This window comes from Papio anubis, chromosome 3 (assembly GCF_008728515.1).
Source record: "Papio anubis isolate 15944 chromosome 3, Panubis1.0, whole genome shotgun sequence".
NCBI lineage: Eukaryota > Metazoa > Chordata > Mammalia > Primates > Cercopithecidae > Papio > Papio anubis.
Genome location: NC_044978.1, coordinates 60,494,742 through 60,519,008, shown reverse-complemented (window position 1 = coordinate 60,519,008; position 24,267 = coordinate 60,494,742). Strand labels below are relative to the sequence as shown.

At 34.5% G+C, this 24,267-nt stretch overlaps 1 protein-coding gene and 1 long non-coding RNA gene across 8 annotated transcripts in view; one reads left to right on the top strand and one right to left on the bottom strand.

The window, feature by feature from the left end:
* The window catches only part of SCLT1 (sodium channel and clathrin linker 1), a 219,893-nt gene that overhangs the window by 47,182 nt on the left and 148,444 nt on the right, over positions 1 to 24,267 (bottom strand). For 4 of the 6 annotated variants that reach the window (XR_004182683.1, XM_031664271.1, XM_031664270.1 and 1 more), the window contains exons 16-18: positions 21,866 to 22,023; positions 18,837 to 19,029; positions 10,602 to 10,798 (exon numbers count right to left, since the gene is read on the bottom strand). Coding sequence is in view for 4 of the 6 variants with exons in the window: in XM_031664271.1 (XP_031520131.1) it covers positions 10,602 to 10,798; positions 18,837 to 19,029; positions 21,866 to 22,023 (548 nt within the window). In the remaining 2 variants the exon portion in view is untranslated. Of the gene's footprint in view, positions 1 to 10,601; positions 10,799 to 13,791; positions 13,903 to 18,836; positions 19,030 to 21,865; positions 22,024 to 24,267 lie in introns of those variants that run through there. The other 2 variants (XR_004182684.1, XM_003899182.4) reach the window with 2 other exon arrangements.
* The window catches only part of LOC103884631, a 28,531-nt gene continuing 27,283 nt past the window's right edge, over positions 23,020 to 24,267 (top strand). For both annotated transcript variants that reach the window (XR_004182685.1, XR_004182686.1), the window contains exons 1-2: positions 23,020 to 23,075; positions 23,158 to 23,230. This is a non-coding gene — a long non-coding RNA (uncharacterized LOC103884631). The remainder of the gene's footprint in view (positions 23,076 to 23,157; positions 23,231 to 24,267) is intronic.

The following is a 24,267-nucleotide window of genomic DNA, read 5'->3' as shown; positions in this document are numbered from 1 at the left end:
CCATTTTCCTGCTTTTGTTTATCTAGTAATAAAAGTGTTGGATTTTTTCTGGCAGGTAGTTAAGTTACTTGAGGACCACCTTGTTCCTTTTGAAGCTTGTTTTTAGCTTTATCAAGACAGATTTTCAATTCTTTTTACTCTAGGCTAGTTTAATTTTAACAATAGGATAAAGTGATCCTGAAATCTTTATTGTACACCCTGGGTGTTCAACAAGGATGTTCCACTCTGGTCAACTGGAACTCTCATGTCTCTTATCATTGCGTAAACTCTTGATGTTTTGTCAGTTCACAGCTCCCAAAGATGTTATCTTTAATGTTCTAGAAGAAAATACCTGTCAACTTGGAATTCCATACCCAGGAAAAGTATCTTTCAAGAATAAACAAAAAGTAAATATATTTTATGAGCAGCAGTTGAGAATTCATCACCAATAGATCTTTACCAAAGGAACTTCTGAAAGACATAATTCAGACATAAGGAAAGTAGTCCCAGATGGAATGTATGAGAACAGTATTGTTCATATATATTTATTACTTTGTTCTACATTGCTTCTAGTATCTCATACATTCAGTAATATACAATAAATATATTACTGTTCATATATATTTATTATTTTGTTTTACATTTATTATTGTTCATATATAGTTCATTACAGTAATATATTTTTTACTAAATAGTAATTAACCTGTCAACAATAATATATAAGCTGGGTAAGAGAAATTAATGGTGCTAATATGTTTCAAGGTTCTTGAGTTTTCTGGGAGGAGAATAAAAGCTTTGATTAACTTCAGAATTCCTAAGTATATGTGGTATAACAGGTAGGGTAGCCACCAAAATAATATGAGTAATTAATTTCCAAATACTGGGGAAAAAAGTAGAATGATTAAAAAAATACCAAATGAATTAAAAAGATGAGAAAGAAAAAAAGGAATAAAGCAAAGATGTCAGAAATAGAAAGTACTAAATAATACAATAAAAACAAATCCCAGTATATTTTGAATTACACTAAGTATCAATGAATGAAATGGCCTGAAACTGAGCTATCTACTGTTTCTAAATCTATGAAACATAGAAACAATTAAGAAAAAAATAACTAAAATGACTGGATATGTTTAAGAACTTTAGAATTTATATGAAAATGTACTTATACATAACATGTAGATTAAAAAAGATAATAAATATTATTAAATAATTTGAGGCCAGGTGCAGTGGCTTACTCCTATAATCTCAGCATTTTGGGAGGCCAAGGCAGGAGGATCAGTTGCTTGAGTCCAGGAGTTCAAGACCAGACTGGGCAACATAATGAAACCCTGTCTCTACAAAAAACACAAAAATTAGCCATTTGTGGTGGTGGGCATCTGTGGTCCTAGCTACTTGGGAGGTTGAGGCAGGAAAATTGCTTGAACCTGGGAGGCGGAGGTTGCAGTGAGCTGAGATTGTGCCACTGCATTTCAGCCTGTGTGAAAGAGTGAGACCCTGTCTCAGGAAAAAAAAAAAAAGGAAAATAATTTGAACTAAATAATAGCACGACATATATCAAAATGTATACTAAAGTTATGTCAAGACATAGGGAAAAATTTACAACATTGAAGAATGCATGCATTCGGAAAAAAGAGAAGGTGAAAATTTGAGTCATGCTTCTATTTCAAGAAGTCAGAAAAAAGAACAGCAACATGAAAGAAAGGAGAGGGTTAACAAAGAGCAGAAAGTAATAAAATTAGGTAATAAACACAAAATAGAAAAGATTAAAAATCAAAGGTTATTTATAAAGAGTAAAACAATTGAGAAACTCTGGTAAGAGTGATAAAGAAAAAAGAGACAAGGTATAATAATATCAGGAATGCAAAAGGAGGTATTACAGATGCTGCAGACATTAAATGGACAATAATATGGAAAACATATCCAAAAATATTAAAAATTTAGAAGAAATGGATGTATTTCTATAAAAATATAATGTACCAAAACTATGTCAATGAAGAAATATAAAATCTGAAGAATTATATCACTGTTAAATACATTTTGATGGAATCAACAATAAAAAAATACTCCTACAAAAACCCAACAGCAACAACAACAAAATTCCAGGCCAAGAGATTTCATTGGAGAATTCTATCAAATATTCAAGGAATAAACACTTTCAAAACTCCATAAAATATACAAGATTACAAAAAAAGAAGGGCTACTCTTCAATTTGTTTTTGAGGCTAACATAACTTTGATATAACTTGAGAGTTCAAGAAAGGATTTCAGGTCAATCTCTCTCATGAACATAGACAAACATATATTAAATAAAACTCTAACAAACCAAATCCAGAAATACATATATAAGGAGAATGCATTACAATCATGTTAGTTTTGTCACAGGAATGAAAATTTGGTACGTTAGCAAAATCAATCCATAAAATTTATCCCATTAACAGATTACATAGAACAAATTCAAATAATCACCCCAAACAATGCAGCAAAAGCTTTTATAAAATTTAATATTTGTAGGCCTAGCATTCTGGCTCCCAGCACTTTGGGAGGCCGAGGCAGGTGGATCACCTGTGGTCAGGAGTTTGAGACCAGCCTGACTAACGTGGTGAAATCCCGCCTCTACTAAAAATACAAAAACTAGCTAGGCATGCTGGTGCATGGCTGTAATCCCAGCTACTTGGGAGGCCAAGGCAGGAGAATTACTTGAACCTGGGAGGCAGAGGTTGCAGTGAGCTGAGATCGTGCCACTGCACTCCAGCCTGGGCAACAAGAGCAAAACTCTGTCTCGGAAAAAAAAATTAATATTTGTGATAAAAGCTCTTAGTAAAGTAATAACAAAAGGAAACTCCCTGAATGTGATAGAGGTTATCACCAAACACAGAAAATATATGAAATGATGAAAATTGAAAGCTTTCCTTTTAAGATTGGGAACAAGAATAAGAATCCTGACTCTCCCTACTCTGTGTATTGCACTGGAAGTCTTAGCTAGTGCAATAATCAAGAAAGAGAAACAAAACGTATAGTTATTTGAAGAGATAAAACTGTTATATTGATAGACGATATGGTCAAAATCCAAAAGATTCTACAGCTTTTGTCCTAAGTAAGGTCATTGGGTAAAGAAAGTATCGTCAGCAACAAAAAGCTTTCACATTTCTGTGTATAAGCAACAATGAGAAAATGAAATTAAAACAAATTTGACAAAGGTGTAAGATTTCTACAAGGAAATTAACTTTACTGAGACATTTTAGAAGACCTAAACAAATGGAGAGATACGTCACGTACATAGACTGAAAGACAATATTATAAAAATTTTAATTATGTTGCTTGTTCTAAATTTATTTATAAAGTTGATAGAATTCAAATTAAAATTCCATCAAATTTATTTAAGGAACTTGACATACAACTCTAATATGAATACAGAAATGCCCAGAACCAAGAATAGGTAAGATATTTTTACAAAAAAGAACAAGGTAAGAGAAATGACCGTAATTAGGTATCAGGTTGCTTTTCAAATCTTGTAGTTGTTTTCAAAAGTGTCTTACAAAGGTAATAAATAAGACAGTGTGGTATTGACACAAGGATAAGCAAACAAACCAACAGAACATAAAAGAGATGTCAGAAACAGATTCACATATATATGAACACAAATTATGACAAAAGGGGCGGTGCAAAGTATAATAGCAAGGAAAGGAGAGTCTTGTCATTAAATGTTTCAGGATTGAATGACTATAACATGGGAAAAACAGAAGTTGACTTTCACCTATCCTGTGTTGTTGTCTTTGTCTATTCATGGTGTTATAACAAAATACCATAAACTGGATGGTTAAAAAAAGAAATCTATTTCTCATTGTTTTAGAGGTTGAGGAGTTCAAGATCAAGGAAGTTACATGCAAAGATGAATTGAGAGGACAATATAAGCAAATATTTACACAAGTAAAATATGCAGATTTGGTCTTAAGTTGGTTATAAAATATGTCCAGAAATTCTTGGAGATTCATGTCTTCAGAAGGTAGGCCCTAAAACCCCTTACTGTTAATATGGTCTGGATTTAGCAACTCACTTCTAATGAATAGAAAAATGTGACTTAGGAGACTAGGTAACAAAAAGTATTACGCCTTCTTGATTTCTCTTGAATTATTTGCTCTGACGGAAGACAGCCGCCAAGTCATGAGGATACCAAACTTCTCTGTGGAAAGGTCACATGGCTAGGAAGTGAGGTGTCTGGCCATAAACAGGAACTTAGGCCTTCCATCTACAGAGGTGTAAGTAATCTTGGAAGCAGATCCTCCACTCCCATTAAGTCTTCAGATGACATTTTGATTGATACTTCATGAAAGACCTTGTGAGAGATTTACCCAGATAAGCTACTTCCAATTACTTCATGAGTAAATTTTTGACTCATTAAATTATAAAATAATAAATGTTTTTCTTAAGAACTAAATGTTGGGGGTAATTTGTTACATAGAAATAGGTAACTAATGCAGTTCTAGAGTCATGGAAGTGGGAATGAAAAGATAGAAGGCATTTCAAAAGAAGAATCAATAGGACTTGGTTACTGAAAGAAGATAAATACAAAGAATGAATCAAAGATGGCTATAAGGTTTTATATTCAGGAATTAGGGGAATAGTGGTATCAATGAAGAAAGATTGTTAAAGAAGAAATCAATTTGGAAAATGTAATATAAATGGAGTTTTGAAATGTAGAAATTAAGATAATAACAAGACATATGGTAAACGATCTACTGACAGTTACAACATGAGGGCAAATACCAGGTAAGATGTAGAGCTGCAGGAGGGTGCAGTGAAGAATTCAACAGATAATTAATAGCATAAGAATGAATATCTTTAAAAAAAAAGAATTTGATAAGATCAGAAGGGCTTGTTTCTTTGAAGCTTGTACGTGAGTACATAAAAATAGAAAGTAAAAGAAAAATTATTCAAACATCTGGATAAAATAAGCTTGGTAATAAAATGTAGGCAAGAAGAGGAAACGAGAAAGAGAAACTATTTTCACTTTAAATACAGGCATAGGCATCTAAAAGCCAATAAGGGAAGGCAGGACTGAGTGGTGGGGAGAGAGAGAGAGAGAGAAACAGAAACCAGGCAGCAGATTTTTGGGGGGTCAGAAATTTTTTTTCTCAAATGGGTAAAATTGAGAACTTCAGAAAAAAGAGATTGGTAATTCAGCAATAAAGCTATAATAAAATTACTGAGCAGTGAAGGTTACATCAGAATAATCTCTGTGGGAATAGTAATTCCACAATATGACTAAAAAGGAACTGCCTTTTGTGATCTTTCTTAGATTTCAGCATTCAACGATCTTTTATTGTCAAGATTTATTGCCTCTTAAAAGCCAACAAATGCAGATATATTTCATCATATAAACATTCGCTATCACAGATTTTATTTTATTTTAATTTTATTTTTGAGAGGGAGTCTCGCTCTGTCGCCCAGGCTAGAGCGCAGTAGCGCCATCTCAGCTCACTGCAAGCTCCGCCTCCCGGGTTCACGCCATTCTCCCGCCTCTGCCTCCCCAGTAGCTGGGACTACAGGCGCCCGCCACCACACTCAGCTAATTTTTTGTATTTTTAGTAGGGACAGGTTTCACTGTATTAGCCAGGATGGTCGATCTCCTGACATCGTGATCAGCCCGCCTTGGCCTCCCAAAGTGCTGGGATTACAGGCATGAGCCACTGCACCTGGCCTACAGAATTTTAATCAGAAATCATTAAAAATTCCATTTATGATTAATTTTTGATTACAAATTTATGTTCCAGTAAATATACTCTTACAAAATTGTGATTCACTGCTGAGCTTTGAATCTTTTCTTCTGTAGTTTATTTCTTACCTTCAACTCTCAAGCCAGATAATTATGCTTATTCATAAAATCTATTATATTTCTATCCTTTTTTTTTAAACAATTATAGCCCATCTGGTTCATGCTTTCTCTTGAATTATTTGCTCTGAGGGAAGACAGCTGCCAAGTCATGAGGATACCAAACTTCTCTGTGGAAAGGACACAGGGCTTTCATGTCACTGATACATTTGTTGTCCATCTTCCTCTAAATTGATTCAAGTCCTTTTCTTTCTCATCTCTACTTTAATCTTTAGCATTTGCCATATGCCGGAACACCGACCCTTTGTGCCCATGCCAGATCTCTGCCTCAGTTTACGCTTTTGAGGAGAAATAATTCATGACAATAGATTTGTCTGTAATTAAAAACAAAACTGAAAATTTCCTTTCTAGAGTACCTGCATTATAGGTTTTTAAAAAAGTATAAACCACAGAACATTTAAAATAAGATTTGGTAATAAAAATTGAATTTATAAGATATTCATGGCATGAATTAAAGTATTTATTGGTTAAATATATTTAACCTTATATGTTAAAATATACATGTATAAAACTTAAGTTAAAATCTAAAATATCTATAATTTTTGAGGTCATTCTTTGATTTTTCTAAAAAACAATTTCCTACCCAATATAGGGAACTACCTCAACACAATAAAGGGTATTTATGAAAAATCCACAGCTAGCATCATACTTAATGGTGAAAAATTGAAATTATTTCCTCTGAAGGTCAAGAACATGACAAGGAATGCCCATTTTTGCCACTTCTATTCCATATGGTACTGAAAGTCCTACCCAGAGAAATTAGGCAAGACAAAAGAAAGGCATCAAATTGGAAAGGAAGAAGTTAAATTGCCCCTGTTTACAGATGAAACGATCTTACATATACAAAACCCTGAAGACCTCATCAAAAAACTGCTAGAATAAACAAATGCAGTAAAATTGCAGGTTACAAAATCAACACACAAAGTATCAGTGGCATTTTTATACACTAACAGCAATCTATTTGAAAAAGAAATCAAGAAAACAATTCCATTTACAACAGCTACTAAAACAATAAAATACCTACGAATAAATTCAACCAAGAAGGGAAAAATCTCCATATTGAAAACTACCAAAATTTGATCAAAGAAATTTAAGAAGGCACAAATAATTGGAAAGATATCTTGTATTCATGAACTGAAGAAATTAATATTGTCAAAATGTTGATACTATTCAAAGTGATCTACAGATTCAATGCAATGCCTATCAAAATTCCAATGACATTTTTCACAGAAATGGAAAAGATGATCCTAAAATTTGTATGAAACCACAAATGACCCCAGTCAGACCAATCTTGAGAAAGAAAAACAAAGTTGGAGGCTTCACACTAGGTCTATTATGGCACAAAAGACCAAATGCCATTTGTTAACATACAGTGAATAAAGGAAAGGTAGAAGAAACACTTGATTTTTCCTTTTATTCATATTTTTTCTTTTAGAATGAGTTGATTCTACAGCATCTTCCAAAGGTGACCAAAGACTTTTTTTCTTTACTTAAAACCATTTTGAAGTCATGAATTTAAAAAATGTTTGATATGTTTCAATTTATTGCATATATTCTTTTTGATATGCAGATAGTCCCCACATGGGCCGGGGGAGCTACCTTAAGTTGGTCCATGGGCCATTTTGATGTGACCCCAACAATCTTGATACCTTCTCTTTGCTTTTTGTGATGAAAAAGTATTTTCTAGGCTTATCTTGTACTGTCCTGTCCCAAATCTGTAATCAATAATTTTTCCAAAGAGTCCTAGTCTCTTTTAGGAGACCTTTTAGTTTCTTTTTTTTTCTTTTGAGACAGAGTCTTGCTTTGTTACCCAGGCTGGAGTACGGTGGCGCGATCTAGGCTCGCTGCGAGCTCCGCCTCCCGGGTTCACGCCATTCTCCTGCCTCAGCCTCCCGAGTAGCTGGGACTACAGGCACCCGCTACCATGCCTGGCCAATTTTTCGTATTTTTAGTAGAGACAGGGTTTCACCATGTTAGCCAGGATGGTCTCGATCTGCTGACCTCGTGATCCGCCCACCTTGGCCTCCCAAAGTGCTGGGATTACAGGCGTGAGCCACTGTGCCCAGCCTTTAGTTTCTTTTAAGACCTTTTAAGAATACTGGTCTTGTTTTCACTGTTTACTGAAAAGACTGAACTAGGGAATACACGTTTTTAAAGAGTAAAATACATCTTGAGTTCATAAACTCATATTTTCAATTCCAATTTAGAACTACAAGTTTATTCAATTTCTTTTGAGTTTCTTCTCTTTTATGATGAAAAATTTGGTTCTTAAAGACTTTTATAATAACTCAGCTGCCTTATCCTATAATTATAAGTTTCAGAACACCACCATGAATATTATTTCTAACAATATGACTACTAAAAACAGTTTATGATTTCTTGCATTTCCTTTAATCCTTAGGCTTTATCCCACACAGTTTAATTACTATGTTTAATATCACTTGAAATAATTCATCTATGTAGTTAAGCCATCAACTTCCTATATAATTAAGTTAATTTGTTTAATTTTACTTTTGATTTTTAGGTATTGCTTTTCAAATTTTGATTTAATTTGAAAAATAATTATATAAACATTTATATAGTTCCAAAATTAAGCTTATAAATCTACAAAACAAGGTTCATTCAAAGAAGTCTATCCTTCATTCTGTCCCCCTCTCTCCTCTCAGAGATTACTTTTGAATTATTTTTTGGCTCACCTCTTCATTTTTAAAAACACATATGTGTGTATGTGTGTGTATGAGTGTGTGTGTACATATGTTGTTTATATACACATATGTGCACACACCCACACACAGGCACACACACTCCTCACTCTTAATGAGTAGAATACTATACCTACTGTTACGTTACCTTTTTTTAACCTTAATATACTTCAGATATTGCTCCATGTGCTAGGATTCTAACTGGGATTACACTGAATCTATAGGTATATTGGTGGGGGAGAATGAACATAATTATAATATTTAGCATTCTAATTAATAAACATGGTCTCTGCCTTTATTTAGACTTTAATTACTCTTAATATTATATATAGTTTTCAAACAAAAGTCTTACATATCGTTTGTTAGATTTGTTGCTAGGTATTTGATGTTTTTGATGTAATTATAAATTACTTTTAAAGTTTTATTTTTGAAATGTTTGTTACTGGTATGTAGATTACAAATGGTTTTTCTATATTCACTTAATAGTTTTGTCTATCAGTTATTTTGGACTTTTTACATATTTAACCATGTTGTCTTCCTTTCCATTTTGTCAACCTTTTATTTCTTTTTCTTGCCTTAGTGCACTGATTAGGACTCCAGTACAAAGATCAATAGAAATGGTAATAGTGGACTTCTCTGACATCTTCTCAGTCTTCAAAATAATGTTATTGACATTATTTTTTGCCACTGAGAACAATGTTTGCTATAGAATAGATGGCTTTAGAAAATTACGGAAATTTTATTCCTAGTTTTTTTAAGGAATGTTTTTTAAAAAATCAATAAATATCACCCATTATTGCTTATTCATTTTCTGAATTTTTATTTTTTATTTTTACTATTTTGTCTTTATTTCTATTTCTCTGGATACGCTTTCTCAGTCTCTCTCAGTGGAATAATTTCCCTAAACTTTACATTTTGAAACTCAGTCCTCACAGTTTCCATCTCTCTATCCTCTTTTTCAACATGTTCTCATTCCATGACTTTAAAAATCATGTGTATGTTAGTCATTCATAAGTTTATAGCTCTTATTGTAATCTCTCCCCTGAATATCAACTTATATACATAATTGACTAGTTGATATCTTGACTTAAATATCTTTTGGGCAGCTCATACTTAACAGCCCAAAGCAAACTTCCTGTGATTATCACCAGCCGCTTTGTAACCGGGGTTTGAGCTTCACCACTGTGTTTGTCGTGGTTTGGGACGACGACATTTTGTAACCCAATCTAAACAAATCCCTCTCGCTTAAATCTCTTGGATCTCCGAAACAAAAGCAGGCTCATGCTCGGTTCGCGTACAACCATGCTCGGCATAAGGTAGCTGGGACTACAGGCGCCCGCCACCGCACCCGGCTAGTTTTTTGTATTTTTTAGTAGAGACGGGGTTTCACCGTGTTAGCCAGGATGGTCTCGATCTCCTGACCTCGTGATCCGCCCGCCTCGGCCTCCCAAAAGTGCTGGGATTACAGGCTTGAGCCACCGCGCCCGGCCTATTCTTTTTTTTAATAGACTTTATTTTTTAGAGTAGTTTTAGGTTTACTATAGTAAATCATACAGTGATACAGATCATACAGTGATCACAATCATCTGTTGAACATTTAAGTCTGATCACATCACTTTGCTCGAACCTCTCTGATCTCATTCCCATGTTGAAGCTCTTGAGCTTCCCATCTCATTCAGCACAAAAATCTCAAGTTTTTTCTGAGGAAGGGTCAGATAACTTTTTCTCAAGGGCCAGAGAACAAATTATTTCAGGTTTTGCAGGCGAAACAGATTTTGTTGCAACTATCTAAACTAATATATCCAACAAAAACTACTACATTTTATGAAACATGCATGAACTTTGTAAAAAATCTAATATTTGCTTTGGTTTATGACATAATATTTTTACAGTAGTTTCATAAATATTTACTGAATAAAAAGATAAGGTTCAGAATTATACATTTTTTAAAAAAAGTATGGCAAGGACGTTAAATTACAGGTTAAAGAATTTCTTCTGTAAAACATGTCAAACAACTAACAGTAGACTTACTTTAGATTATTGATTCTAATTTCAGCACTTTCAGTAAGTTTCTTCGTTTCTTCTTTCCACCTATTGGCTGCCTTCTGTTGAGTCTCTAGGAGATGCCTCAGTTCAACAATGGAATTTCTATTACTGTCTTCCATCTCTCTCAATTGAACTTCAAACCCACGTTCCTTTACTGAAAATTCATGTTCCATTGTACTGATCTAAAAAACAAAATGAAAACATATTTTCTTTTCTTATAGGTGCTATACTGCTCAATGATATATACAAAAGGAATCACTCATTGTATTGTCAGAGAGAAATGTTTGGATGAGAAAACTATGTAAGAAATCAAGTTTGGTCAGATGCGGTGGCTCACGCCTGTAATCCCAGCACTTTGGGAGGCCAAGGCGGGCAGATCACGAGGTCAGGAGTTTTGAGACCAGCCTGAACAACATAGTGAAACCCCTTCTCTACTAAAAATACAAAAATTAGACAGGTGTGGAGTGTGTGCCTGTAATCCCAGCTACTCAGGAGGCTGAAGCAGGTGAATCGCTTGAACCCGGGAGGTGAGGGTTGCAGTGAGCTGAGATCGCACCACTGCACTCCAGCTTCCTGGGTGACAGAGTGAGACTCTGTCTTAAAAAAAAAAAAAAATCAAGTTTACAATTGGTCTTCATCATAAATGAAAACTTACAATGTTATGTCAGTAAAACTAGAATTATGATTAACTATGTTTTTTGCAACACTTTCCCTAACACCTTAACATGCCAGTAAAAGAAAAGTCTACTATCTATTACAACGTAACACTTCTCTCTTTATTTACTCTGATTTTTGTTGCCAGAATCCAAGGAAAGTGTTGATGCTGTTGGTATCTGAGTTAGGTATTTACTCAAACCACTTTTGATTTACATACCAAACTTGAAATTCTTTCAAAGGGCTTTGTAAAGTCAAAGATAATTATATACAGGAATTTCTTTACCACTTCAGCTGTAGTATTAGTGAATGATTAATGAACGAATTATTTTTCAGGAGAAAGAGACAATATAAATAATGATTTTGAAAATCTCTTACGAAACTGTCTTCAGTACACTTCTAAGAATTTATGTCATTATAGTAAAAGCACTTTAATTGCAGAATGAACTTATAAGTAAATGCTCTTTGGATACCCTAGAAGCTTTCTCTACTGGGGTTCAGGGAGAGAATTAAGCCCTAATGCTTTAAGGCATTCAATGTATATAATGACTTGCCTTCTTTCATATGTGTCTAGAATATAACTACCTAAGTACCATGTTTGGGGAAATTGAGAAAAAAGTTACTGAAACATTTTTCTACATTTTGTGGTTCAGATGAAAAACACTTGTGGAAAAAGGCAGCAAGGTGATCTGACTTCCTTATTGTACTCTCAGGCCATCTATATTTTGCTATACTAAAGAAGTATTATAAAGAACAACTATCTTGTGATACTTTAATTGCTTTAAAAATGGCCACAGCTGGCTAGACTTCTAGTAATTCATTAAACATGGTTACTCTCAAACTCAAAAAAGAACGAGACTCAACTTTACCGTGTCAAAAAACACAAAACAAGGCCCAACAACAACAAAATTCTTGGCTCACTGAAGCAAACTGCAAACATCCTGTCCTTGCCACCCATGCTAAATGCAACATGCTTCCTAAAACTCTACAGTTTGCTTTCTCAAATAGTACACATGCAGAAATTTAAGACTTTATAAATCCAGACACTGGAAAAACAATATTGGATGTGTTAGTTTTGGGTTGTATTACTGCTGTGCAAACCTACTGAGGCCCCTTGACCCCTGCTGCTATCTTAATAATGTTTGAATTATTAGATTCTGCAAATTTAGATTGCCTGCCCTTTCTCCTTCCCTGCCTTAATCTTCACCTCCTCTGGAGAAATCATGTTAGTCTAACATCTCAGGTGGAAAACAAAAAGTACAGCCCTTATGAGTGTCTGTCTCTCTCTCTCACGAACACGTGTTAAAAACTGATCTATGGGCCAGGCACGGTGGCTCATGTCTATAATCCCAGCACTTTGGGAAGCTGAGGCAGGCAGATCACTGGAGGTCAGGAGTTCGAAACCAGCCTGGCTAACAGGGTGAATGAAACTCCATTTCTACTAAAAATACAAAAATTAGCCAGGTGAGGTGGCAGGTGCCTGTAATCCTAGCTACTCAGGAGGGTGAGGTAGAAGAATAGCTTGAACCTGGGAGGCGATGGTTGCAGTGAGCCAAGATCGGGCCATCGCACTCTAGACTGGGTGACAGAGCTTCTCAAACAAACAACAACAACAACAAAAACAAAAAACCATATACGCACACAAAACTGATCTATGCATCTGTACAGTTTTATAATTTGGCTGCCTAGTTAACTCCCACTCTCACTTGGAAAATCTGTTTATCATTTCACAAGCTTTGCTTTAAGATCCTTCATGATAACCTGTTCCCTGCTTACTTTTACAAGCTTGTGTTGTGCCACACTATTCCCTTCCCTTTCTTTTATTTCCACTATAATGCCTTTTTATTCTTTGGTTCTTTTCACATGCTGTTTCTTTTGCCTGAAATAATCTCTTTCTGCTTACCTATTTCAACTTTTGGAACTCATTGAGTTTATAATTATATATTTAAAGTTTGCCCACCTACATGCAAATTAAAAGCTTTTAAGGATGGGTACCATATCTGTTTAGTTTACTATTGCATATTTAGCACCTGGAACATAGTACGGTTGTCAAAACATATTTGCAGATTGAATGGCGGCTTTTTGGTGTCAAAATTCAGTCTTTAACAAGCCCCATAGCCTTTAGTAGATACAATTCGAATTGCTAAGTAAATTGGACAGGTCTGTGGTAATGCTGACAGGCTAAGGGCCCCAACAACTATCTCCTATTACAAAAATTCTACTAATGATAAAATACAGAAAGTTGGATGGGAAAAAGGGTTTTATGGTCTCTCTTCTTTCTTCCTTCTTCCTTCCTTTGCAGAGAAATATCCACACAAGTAGATTACTGAATTGCTGGAAACGACTCTATTTCTTAATTTTAGATGGTTATGAGGGGGGAATTTAGACCATAAAGAAATGGAGAGCCTTGGCAAAAGGAGTAGTTAGAAAAGGTGAAAGCTAGGGCTTAAATCAATGCAGTGGCATTAAGATCAAATGAAAACTTCAGATGATAAATTGTTAAGGTTCGTGGCCTACTGACCTCCCAATTTCTCACTGTCTTTATCTTTTTGGCTTCTTTCAGTTGATCTACTGAAGATCATATTCTTTTGCAATGGGGAGAAAAACAGCAAGGTGTAGGTGCACCAGGTTCCTATTTTGTCAAAGAAAGAATCAGTTACAAAGCAATTTATCTGAGAGCCTTCCTCCTCCCTAAAATAGAATTATAGCTAGTTAGTTAAGAGGTTCGGCTCTTTATCAATGGCTATTCTCTTAAGCTAGACACAGATTTGGTGAGATATGTGGGGTAGATAAACTTTCTATCACTCTTTTGTTCTCCATACCATCAGTTACTATCCTGAAATGTTAAAGAAAGATCGAGTGGTGTCCTAGATAGGAAAAATTCATTGATTCCATCCCCACTCATTATAAAAAAAAGAAAACAAATATATATTGTAAAATTATGGAAAATAACAAAGCATTGAAGTGAAATGTTAAAGACAGATCAAGTGGAGTACTAGATAGGGAAAATTCATTGATTGCATCCCCACCCATGATTAAAAAAAGAAAACAAAACAAATATATATTATAAAACTATGGAAGATATAAAGCATTAAAAAGACAAATATAAGGTGCCTCTATTCCCAAAACTCAGACAATCACTTCTAAATTTTACATAATTGTTTTTATATATGAATTCTAAAATTGTTATTACAGTATGTAAAGGATTACTACCTGTATATGTGTGTGTGTGTGTGTATATATATATATATTTTAATCATAGGGTGTATCAATATAAATGCATGATAAATTATTTGGAAATATAGTTTTTAATGACAATACAGTACCTTATTAAAAACATATACACTATATATCAAAAATATATATGTGTATACACACAGGTAGTAATCCTTTATACACTAAAGTAACAATTTTAAAATTCATAAATAGAAGCAATTATGTAGAAGTTAGAAGTATTATCTGAGTTTTGGGAGTAGAGGGACTTTATATTTGTCTTTTTAATGTTCTGTATTTTCCATATTTTACTATCTATAGATGTAACATAATTATTCACTTCTAGATATTTAGGTTGTTTCTAATTTAGTATAAATAATGCTGCAATGAACTTGTGAAATATTTTAATTATTTTCTTATGACTGAATTTTAGACTCTAAAGTAAATATGTACCATTTAATACTTTTAGCTGCATGTTCACTCAGAGATACTTAGCAATTAATTAATGGTGAGTTTAAACTGCGTATTGCCTACTGGTTTTTTTTCTTGGTTTGTAGATTCTGTTAATCTCTCACATGATTTTTTATTTGGTTACAAATATTTTTATCTTGTATTTTTAAAAGCTCCTGAGGTATGGTCTTAGAGCTTTCTGTCACATTTGTTAAAACTATCTACCTCCCAGTGATTTCTTTTTGGAACATTTAAAAATGGTTTTAAATATTTAACAACATATTTAAATTTATCAATATTTTCATTTGCAATTTCTTCCCTTTTTTTGCTTAGAAAGTTCTCTTTCAGTTAAATATTCATCTACATTTCCTGCTAATGTTTTATGGAATCATTAACATATTAACATAATGCATATGAAATTTATCATATACAGTTTATAATGAGATGAAGATACATTCTTTTCACCAAAGTACACTTTTTAAAAATCATAATGTTTTAGTATGAAAACTTTTGAGCATACACAAAATAGAATGTTACACTTCCTGTATGCCCATCACCCAGCTTCCATAATTGTCCAACTATCAAACTCATAGGCAGTCTGGTTTCATGTATACTCTTGCTATTCTTGCCTACTTTCCTCTGCGAAGATTTATCTGTTTCTTTCTTCTAATGAACTGTGTACGTCTTAAAAGATCAGCTCAGTTTTTACACATATACTGACATACCGAAGTCATCAAATAGATTTAGATACCCCAGGAGGTTCCCTCATGTGTCCTTCTAATCAGTACTCATCCATTTAAAAGGTAGCTATTCTGATAGTATCCTCATAGATAATTATGCTTATTCTTCACTACCATATAGTGAAATAAAATATAAGCTTTTGTATGTTTGGCTTCTTTGCTCATCTCCATGTCTATGAGACTCATCCACTATTGCTTATATAGTTCATTATTTTTCATTGTTGCTTCTATTCCATTATATGAATATATCACAATTTACTCATACAATTTCATGTTAATGAAATCATTGTTTTTAGCCTCTACGAATATTCTTGTCCACATGTTTTGATGAACGTAAGCACTCTGTTGGGTATGTAGCGAGGATTATTTGGCATAAGATGTATATTAGTCCATTTTCATACTGCTATGAAGAAATACCTGAGACTGGGTAATTTATAAAGAAAAAGAGGCTTACTGGACTCACAGTTCTCACAATCGTGGCAGAAGGTGAAGGAAGAGCAAAGGGATGTCTTATATGGCAGCAGGCAAGAGGACATTTGCAGGGGAACTGCTCTTTATAAAAGAACTGGGCACATTGGCTCTTGCCTGTAATCCCAGCACTTTGGGAAGCTGAAGCAGGTGGATAACCTGAGATCAGGAGTTTGAGACCAGCCTGGCCAACATGGTGAAACCCCAACTCTACTAAAAATACAAAATTAGCCAGTTATGGTAGCACACAGCTATAGTCCTAGCTACTTGGGAGGCTGAGACAGGAGTCACTTGAACCTGGGAGGTGGATGCTGCAGTGAGCTGAGATCACGCCACTGCACTGTAGCCTGGGAAAGACAGAGCAAGACTCCATCTGAAAACAAACAAACAAAAACAAAACAAAACAAAAAAAACACCAACAAAAACCCATCAGATCTTGCGAGACTTATTCACCATCATGATAAAAGCATGGGAAAACCTGCCCCCATGATTCTGGGTCCCCCCATGACACATGGGGATTATGGAACTACAAGATGAGATTTGGGTAGGAAGACAGTCAAACCATATCAGGATGTATGTATGTCCGGCTTTAAAAGATACTGCTACATTCCCAGCAGTATCTATCAAGGTTCTAGTTGCTTTATATTCTTACAAATATTTGATATTTTTAGTCTTTTTAATTTTAGCCATTCTGGTGGTGGTGGTGTATACTGTTATCTTATAGTTTTAATTTAAATTCCCCTAAAAAATAGTGAAGTTGAACATATTTGCCTATATGCTATTTTATGAAGTGCCTACTTACGTCTTTTGCCCTTTTCTGGAAATGGAATATCTATTTTTTCCTTATTAACTATTAGCTGTTTTTTCCGTATTAATATTTTTCTTATTAATTGGTAAGAGTTTTTATATTTTGGATATGAGCTCCCTTTTTGGTTATATGCACTACAAATACTTTCTCGTACTTTCCCCTTTCTTAATGGTGTCTTTTGGTGACTAAAAATGTCTTAATTTTAGTGAAATCCAATTCAGCTTGGATTTTTCACTATGATTAGTGTTTTTTGTGCTCTGTTTAAGAAATATTTTCCAACCCAAAGGCATGAAGATTTTCTCCTAGAAACTATCATTTCACATTTTACATTTAGGTCTACAAGGCAGCTCCAACTAATTTGCATATATGCTGTGATATAGGAGTTAAGTTTTATTTTTAAAATGTGGATCTGACTGATCTAGCACCATTTGTGAAGCCAGTTTCCCCCTCACTGAACTGCAATGGTGCCTTTGTTATAAATCAAGTGATTGGGCCGGGCGCGGTGGCTCAAGCCTGTAATCCCAGCACTTTGGGAGGCCGAGACGGGTGGATCACGAGGTCAGGAGATCGAGACCATCCTGGCTAACACGGTGAAACCCTGTCTCTACTAAAAAATACAAAAAAAAACTAGCCGGGCGAGGTGGCAGGCGCCTGTAGTCCCAGCTACTCGGGAGGCTGAGGCAGGAGAATGGCGTGAACCCGGGAGGCGGAGCTTGTAGTGAGCTGAGATCCGGCCACTGCACTCCAGCCTGGGCGACAGAGCGAGACTCCGTCACAAAAAAAAAATAAATAAATAAAAAAAATAAATAAATAAATAAATCAAGTGATTATGATAAATGAGTTTGTTTCTAGATTCAATTTTTTGCCATTGATCAAGTTGATTATTCTTATATTGATAACACATTGTCTAAATTATTTTAGCTTTTTATCAAATCTTGATATCTGGTGGTATGGTTCCTCTCCCTGTTCTTCAAAGAACTCCCACAGTCTAAAGCTCAAAGTAAAAACTTTTCTGTAAATAAGACTCTGTTTTTCATTTCAGAGTTCAAGGTTTTACAAATAACTAGGGTATTTCATACCTGCAATAGGAGGCATTCAAAAAATATATATTGACATGAATTAGGTTGGAATATGACTTCTTAGGAGTTCTTCCAGCAATAAAAACCAAAATAAAACAATGACATGACCTCTTCATATTCTTACTATGAAATTGGAAGATGTAGATATTTATCATAAAAAGTCAGTGCCACTTTTTATAAAAGTCTCATGACATGGGGAAAGGTAAGCAAGATGTTGATGAAGATATTTGTGTTTCTTGAAAGTCCATTAAAAGGAGGATCATCTTCCTATTACTAAACCATATAAGCATCAAAGGACAAGGAAATAAGAGAGAAAAGAAAGGGAATTTGTTTTAGATGACATTTTTGCCCCTTGCCTTCTTCCTGCCACGGAATTTTCAGACTAGCTGTGAATGGTTCTCAGAGCCTGCTGCTGTAACATCCCCTATACAGTTAGTTTTAGAGAAGTTCAACTTTTCAAAGGCTACTATATGGAGAGAAGAGAGGAAGGCAGTCTGTAAAGTTACCTAATCTATGGTTTTGCTAGTGGTGCTTAAATTGCTTTGGCAGGAATAACAGTATATTTCATGGTTAGAAAATACTTTTTTTGTGTGTAGCAAAGGCAATCATTTTCAAGTATGCCTGCCAAGTTCTACAACACAGAAATGATTGGTTAACACTCTGAATTATGACTTAGTGCTATTTGATGAGAAGGCGCACACACACACAAAAGGGGGGGGGGCCTTAAAGATATTTTGCTAGGTATCTCTAAATATTCTCCATACTTTGATTTTCATAAGTACACATTTAACTCTAGTCTTGAAAATACCTTTAATTTGGCTTTTTTTTGAGCCTCCAGGGCAATCTTCCTTAAACTCTCAGTCTCCTTCCGTAACTGTTTATTTTCTTGCTGAAGTTTTAGCCTTTGTTCACTGACAAGCCCACAGTTCTCTCTCTCAGACTCCAACACATTTTGAATTTTCTGAATCATTTCTTGGTAACGTGATATTTCTTCTGAGGAGCTGATTAAAAAATGAAACGAAAAGAATCCTTAAACTTAATAATCTATAGTAGAAGACAAAAGTCTGTCTACATTTTATCACATGGACTTTTGTTTGCTTTATTCTGAGCCATTTCTTTCCACTTTAGACTGAAACTATGTGGTTTCAAAATGTTATGTTATACCAGGCAAATACATTCAACTTAAATATATTCAAATCTTAACTAAGAACAGATGAACTGAACTGTTATCACTTATCTAGAAAATCAATGTGAGACTTCTTTCAAATTTGTACTAACATTAAGAATCACTGTGTATGGAGAACTTCAAGGGAATGAACCGAAGGAACAAAAAAAGGATGAAGCAGATAATAACCAACATTCCTTTACTTAATCAATAAACTCTATAGACTAACACAATAGCTGACTATATTACTAAATTATAAAATCTACTTTTATATTTTCCCATTATATGTCTTAGAAAGTTTTCATAAACTTCTAGTTCTGTAAACTTCTCGTTTTATCATAGGTTAAATGGATTATATTTCCTGAACTTTCTCAACAATGGATCACTGATCACCGGGTGAGACAACCTCTATACATTAATGTTGCTTCAATCAATATACTGCTAATTTTTATTCCTATCTTTTAAAACTTCCATCTTTTCAATAACAGATAAGCCCTGTGAACATTCCCGGGTTAATAGGTTTCACAGGGAATTGTATAGAAATGCTACTAATATTGTGAAAGCTTAAGAAAACTACTAGTTAAAAGTATTTTGCAAGCAGAAAAATTCTTAAAATAAGCAACTTTCACATGGTGGCAGTTTTATCACCATGAACCACTCCTTTATGGTCGTATTTTGACATTCTGACCTGCCCATATCTGCCAGTGCTTTGGGTGAAAACAGTTAGTGATTGATTTTCTTTGATCTCTACCTCTGTCTTTCTAGATCTTTGCTTCCCCAGCAACTCTCACATTCTTGTAAATTCTGTTTCCTACATTAAATCCTTTATTCCCACAATACTCATAGTCTTTTTTCTGTCTAAACCTTGGTTGATAAAGTTCCTAATAAAGTGACATATCTAGGCAATGATAATAAAAGGATGCTAACACCAGAAAGAGGCTGAGACCAGAAACAACCATACATTGTGAGCCTCCTAATAGAAGTCCACAATATCATCATCTATGAAGAATTCTTCCAAAAACAACAACAAAAAAAGAAAGCTAGACCAGATCAAGCCTCTGGGTCTAATTACTAGTTTTTAGGAACTACATGAGACAAAGTAAACAGCATCAATATATATGTAGTGGAGCATGTAGTGGAGGAAACTCTACATTACTAAGAACTAGTTTTTAAAACAAATTATTTGCAACAACAACAAAAAAATACAGAAAAGGGGATTCCCAGAGATTAAAGGAGATGCAAGACTACAGCACTCCAAGCATTCCTGAAATTAGAAATGGACAGGAGCACTCACACTCAAGAGAAACCCTTTAAATGAAGTGACTGAGAAAAATTCATCAAATACCTCTTAAAGCACATATGAAAACTTAGGAGAAAAACTCTCTGGATGTGGAGAATGTGGGAAAGCCTTCATTAATTCCTCATGTCTTGATGAACGTGTAAGAATTCATACTGAGGAGAACTCTGCTTATAAAAAGAATGCATGGGAGCCTTTAGTCATTTCTCATTTTCTTAATGAAGGAAAAGGACTCACATTGGAAAGAAGCCCTGTAAATCTAAAGAAGATGGGCTAATCCTTATCCTTCACTCAACTTTCACAATTTATCCTGGAGAGAAGCTTTTTGAAAGTAAGGAACATGGGAGGGTCTTTTACCCAGTCCTTGCACCTTATTCTATGTTTACACCCTTTAGGAAATATGTGAGAGTTCACCTTGGAGAGTAACTTTATGAATATAAGGAACATAAAGAAGACATTGATATCTCCTTTTACTACACACACACAAAATACTCATAATGCAGAGAGACCATGTGAATTAAAACAAATGCAGGAATCCTTTCATTCAATACTCCTCCTTTAAGAGACATATGGGTATACACATTGGAGAGAAGCCCTGTGAATGTATGGTATTGGGAAAAGCCTTCATGTGTGATACTTCTCTTAGTACATACAAGAAGATTTATGCTGGAATAAACCAGTTTCTCCTGCAGGTTTGATCTGGAAGTAACCATATGAGCAGATTATCTGAATAGGTTATTGAAAATTACACATATATTTATTAAACAAATTTGCAGGATCTCTTTTTGAAAAAAACTTTATTAAGTAACTTAGGTATTAGTATTTATTTAAAAAATATATTTTGAACACATACAGAGATAAGAGATTTCAGGCAATTCAAGTAAGAAAATTTTGCTATATTAGGTAATACCATCGGGGTGGGGAGGTAGAAAAATACTCAGAATGGATATGTCAAATTATGACTTTATCACTTTTATAGACAATAAAATATACAAGATGGATCATTATAGAATATTCACTATAACAAGAAACATACAAAATATAGGTAATATAAAAGAATATAAGCAAGATATTATAATAGCTTCACAATTAGTACAAAGACAACAATATTATAAACATCCTATTTAATTGCCAGAAAGGATACATTTAAAAGAAAATGGTATGCTACTGTTAAACCTTTTCTTCCTGCAGAAATTCATTTTCAGAAATAATCTTGAATAAAATTATATTTGGTCCTAAATTTTTTTTTCAACATAAGATATATTGTAAGTCCTACCAAAAAAAAAAAAAAAAAAAAAAAGAAAGGTAGAGAATCTGTCAAAAATCATGTTAATTCTGAAGATGTTATCACAGAAAATCCAAAAGAAAAACTTACTCGATTTCAAGTTGTTTTATTCTATTTTCTGCTCTCGTCAGTCTTATCTGAAGATCATCTTTTGAACGCTCTGAAACCAGGAATCTTTGGTGCATTTCTTCCAGTTTTCTGTAATCATTTTCATTTCCTCTGCCTTCACGGTAAATCTGCAGAAGAGGCTTATTATGTATATAATATTACAGAAGAAACTGTCTTAATAAACAGTTTAGAAACAGAAATCAATGGAAGAAATAAAAAGCCATGATCATGTATTCATTTGTTCCGACCGTAACATATGAAACATATCAATAATTAAATCTGGTTCTCTCACATTTACAAAATAAAATGCTAAAAACTGATATATAAAATAATAATTGTTTTGAGACTAGCCTGGGCAACATAGCAAGACCCTGTCATCTAAAAAAAATTAAAAAATTAGCCGGGCATGGTGGCTCACACCTGTAGTCCCACCTATTAGGGAGGCTCAGGTAGGAGGATCCTTGAGTCCAGGAGATCAAGGCTGCAGTGAGCCATGATCATGTCCACTGTACTCCAGTCTGGGCAACAGAGCAAGACCTTGTCTCTTAAAAAATAGAGTTTATTTTTCTGGAATTATTCATGCTCATGGTAAACTATGCAATAATACAAAAATGTAAAGCAGCTGAAGTAAAAATCAATGGCAACTTAGAGATAACCACTGGTGATTCTTTGATGAATACCGTTCAATACAATCCTCTATTCCAATATTCAAAAATAAAGATACATACCATGGTGCAATAACTAGAACTCTCTGAAAGTGACTCTAGAATCTCACTCTGGGTTACCTGGACAATGATCTAGCTTGGATGGGGCTTCCCTTTCTTCAGCAGTGGTGGTTGTACCCAAGCTCAGCTTTCCATGCAATGGGGCTCCCTCTTACAGCACAGGGTCTGTAACATCCTAAGGGATCCAAGGTCTTCAGGTGCTAAGCAGTTCACATGTTGAGGCAAATCCTGCACACAGCTACCCTCGAAATCTAGACTGCCTGACCAAGTAACCTGTGTCTTCCCCACTGACAGGACTGCTTTGTCACTCTGCATAAAAACATGGAGTATCAGCACATCAACATTCCGCTACTGGAATACAGAACTATGCTGCAGACCCAGCAGTTCTTTGACCTTAGCACACTGGTCTGTGGAACAGTGGGAGAATAAGGTGCTGTGCTTTCCCTTTACCTGCTATCTTTTGCCTTGTAAGTTTTTCCCCAAAAGCCTTTTCCTTAACCTTTGCCATGTGATGTTGAAACATTCATCCCAAACCCTGATGTATAACAGGTGGCAATCTAAATGGGAACTGATATGCAGATGGAAACTCAGAAGGGACCTACCTTGCAGGAGAGTGGTAATTGTAAGTCCTACTTTGAACACATGTATTTTTTTTTCACAAATGGAACTGTACATTATGTTTTGCTTTGTGTATTACTCTTTTACTGATGTCATAATTTTTTTCATGTTGATAATAGATATAGACCATAATTTTTATGCTACATAGCTCTTCTTTGAAAATCAAACTCTGACTCTACCGTTTACCACTTTTTAACATTGGGTAAGTTACTTAACCTCTCTATGAAAGTTCTTAATGCAGCACCTAAAATACAGTAAGTGCTCAATCAAATTTGGTCTCCCTTTCTTTCTCCAAGGTACTTTAAAAGAATAGGATATTACTGCTAATACAAAAGTATATGAAATAAATGAATTTTAAACTATGGACTTCTCCCAATAGTTTTTCTGAAATATCACGGGGGTAAATATTCTTCCTAAGTGTGAAGTTAAAATCTGTACTTCTAAAAGGTAAAAATCATAGCAATGCTATAATTTTCTGGTTATATATACTTGTTTTATTTATAGATGGCCTAAGCACCATAACAGCTAATATAAAATTCAAAAAGAAAGTAAAGACAAAGTGAAATTTCATAGGATGAGGTTTAAGCAAGAAATACAGCTACTTCAAAAAATTTGTAACTTTAAGTACAAAGTTCAAGGAATACAGCCGCTCTTGGAAAAGTATTGTATCCAGGCAACATCAGTATTTAACTGCAGACTCTAAATATATTTAAGGAAAGTGGAGGCTGAAGCGGGCGGATCATGAGGTCAGGAGATAGAGACCATCCTAGCTAACACGGTGAAATCCCATCTCTACTAAAAATACAAAAAAATTAGCCAGGCGTGATGGCAGGCGCCTATAGTCCCAGCTACTCGGGAGGCTGAGGCAGGAGAATTGCTCGAACCTGGGAAGTGGAGGCTGCAGTGAGACAAGATCGTGCCACTGCACTCCAGCCTGGGTGACAGAGTGAGACTCCATGGCAAAAAAAAAAAAAAAAAAAAAAAAAAAAAAAAAAGGAAAAAGAAAAGAAAAGAAAAACTTACCAGGACAATACTAACAAA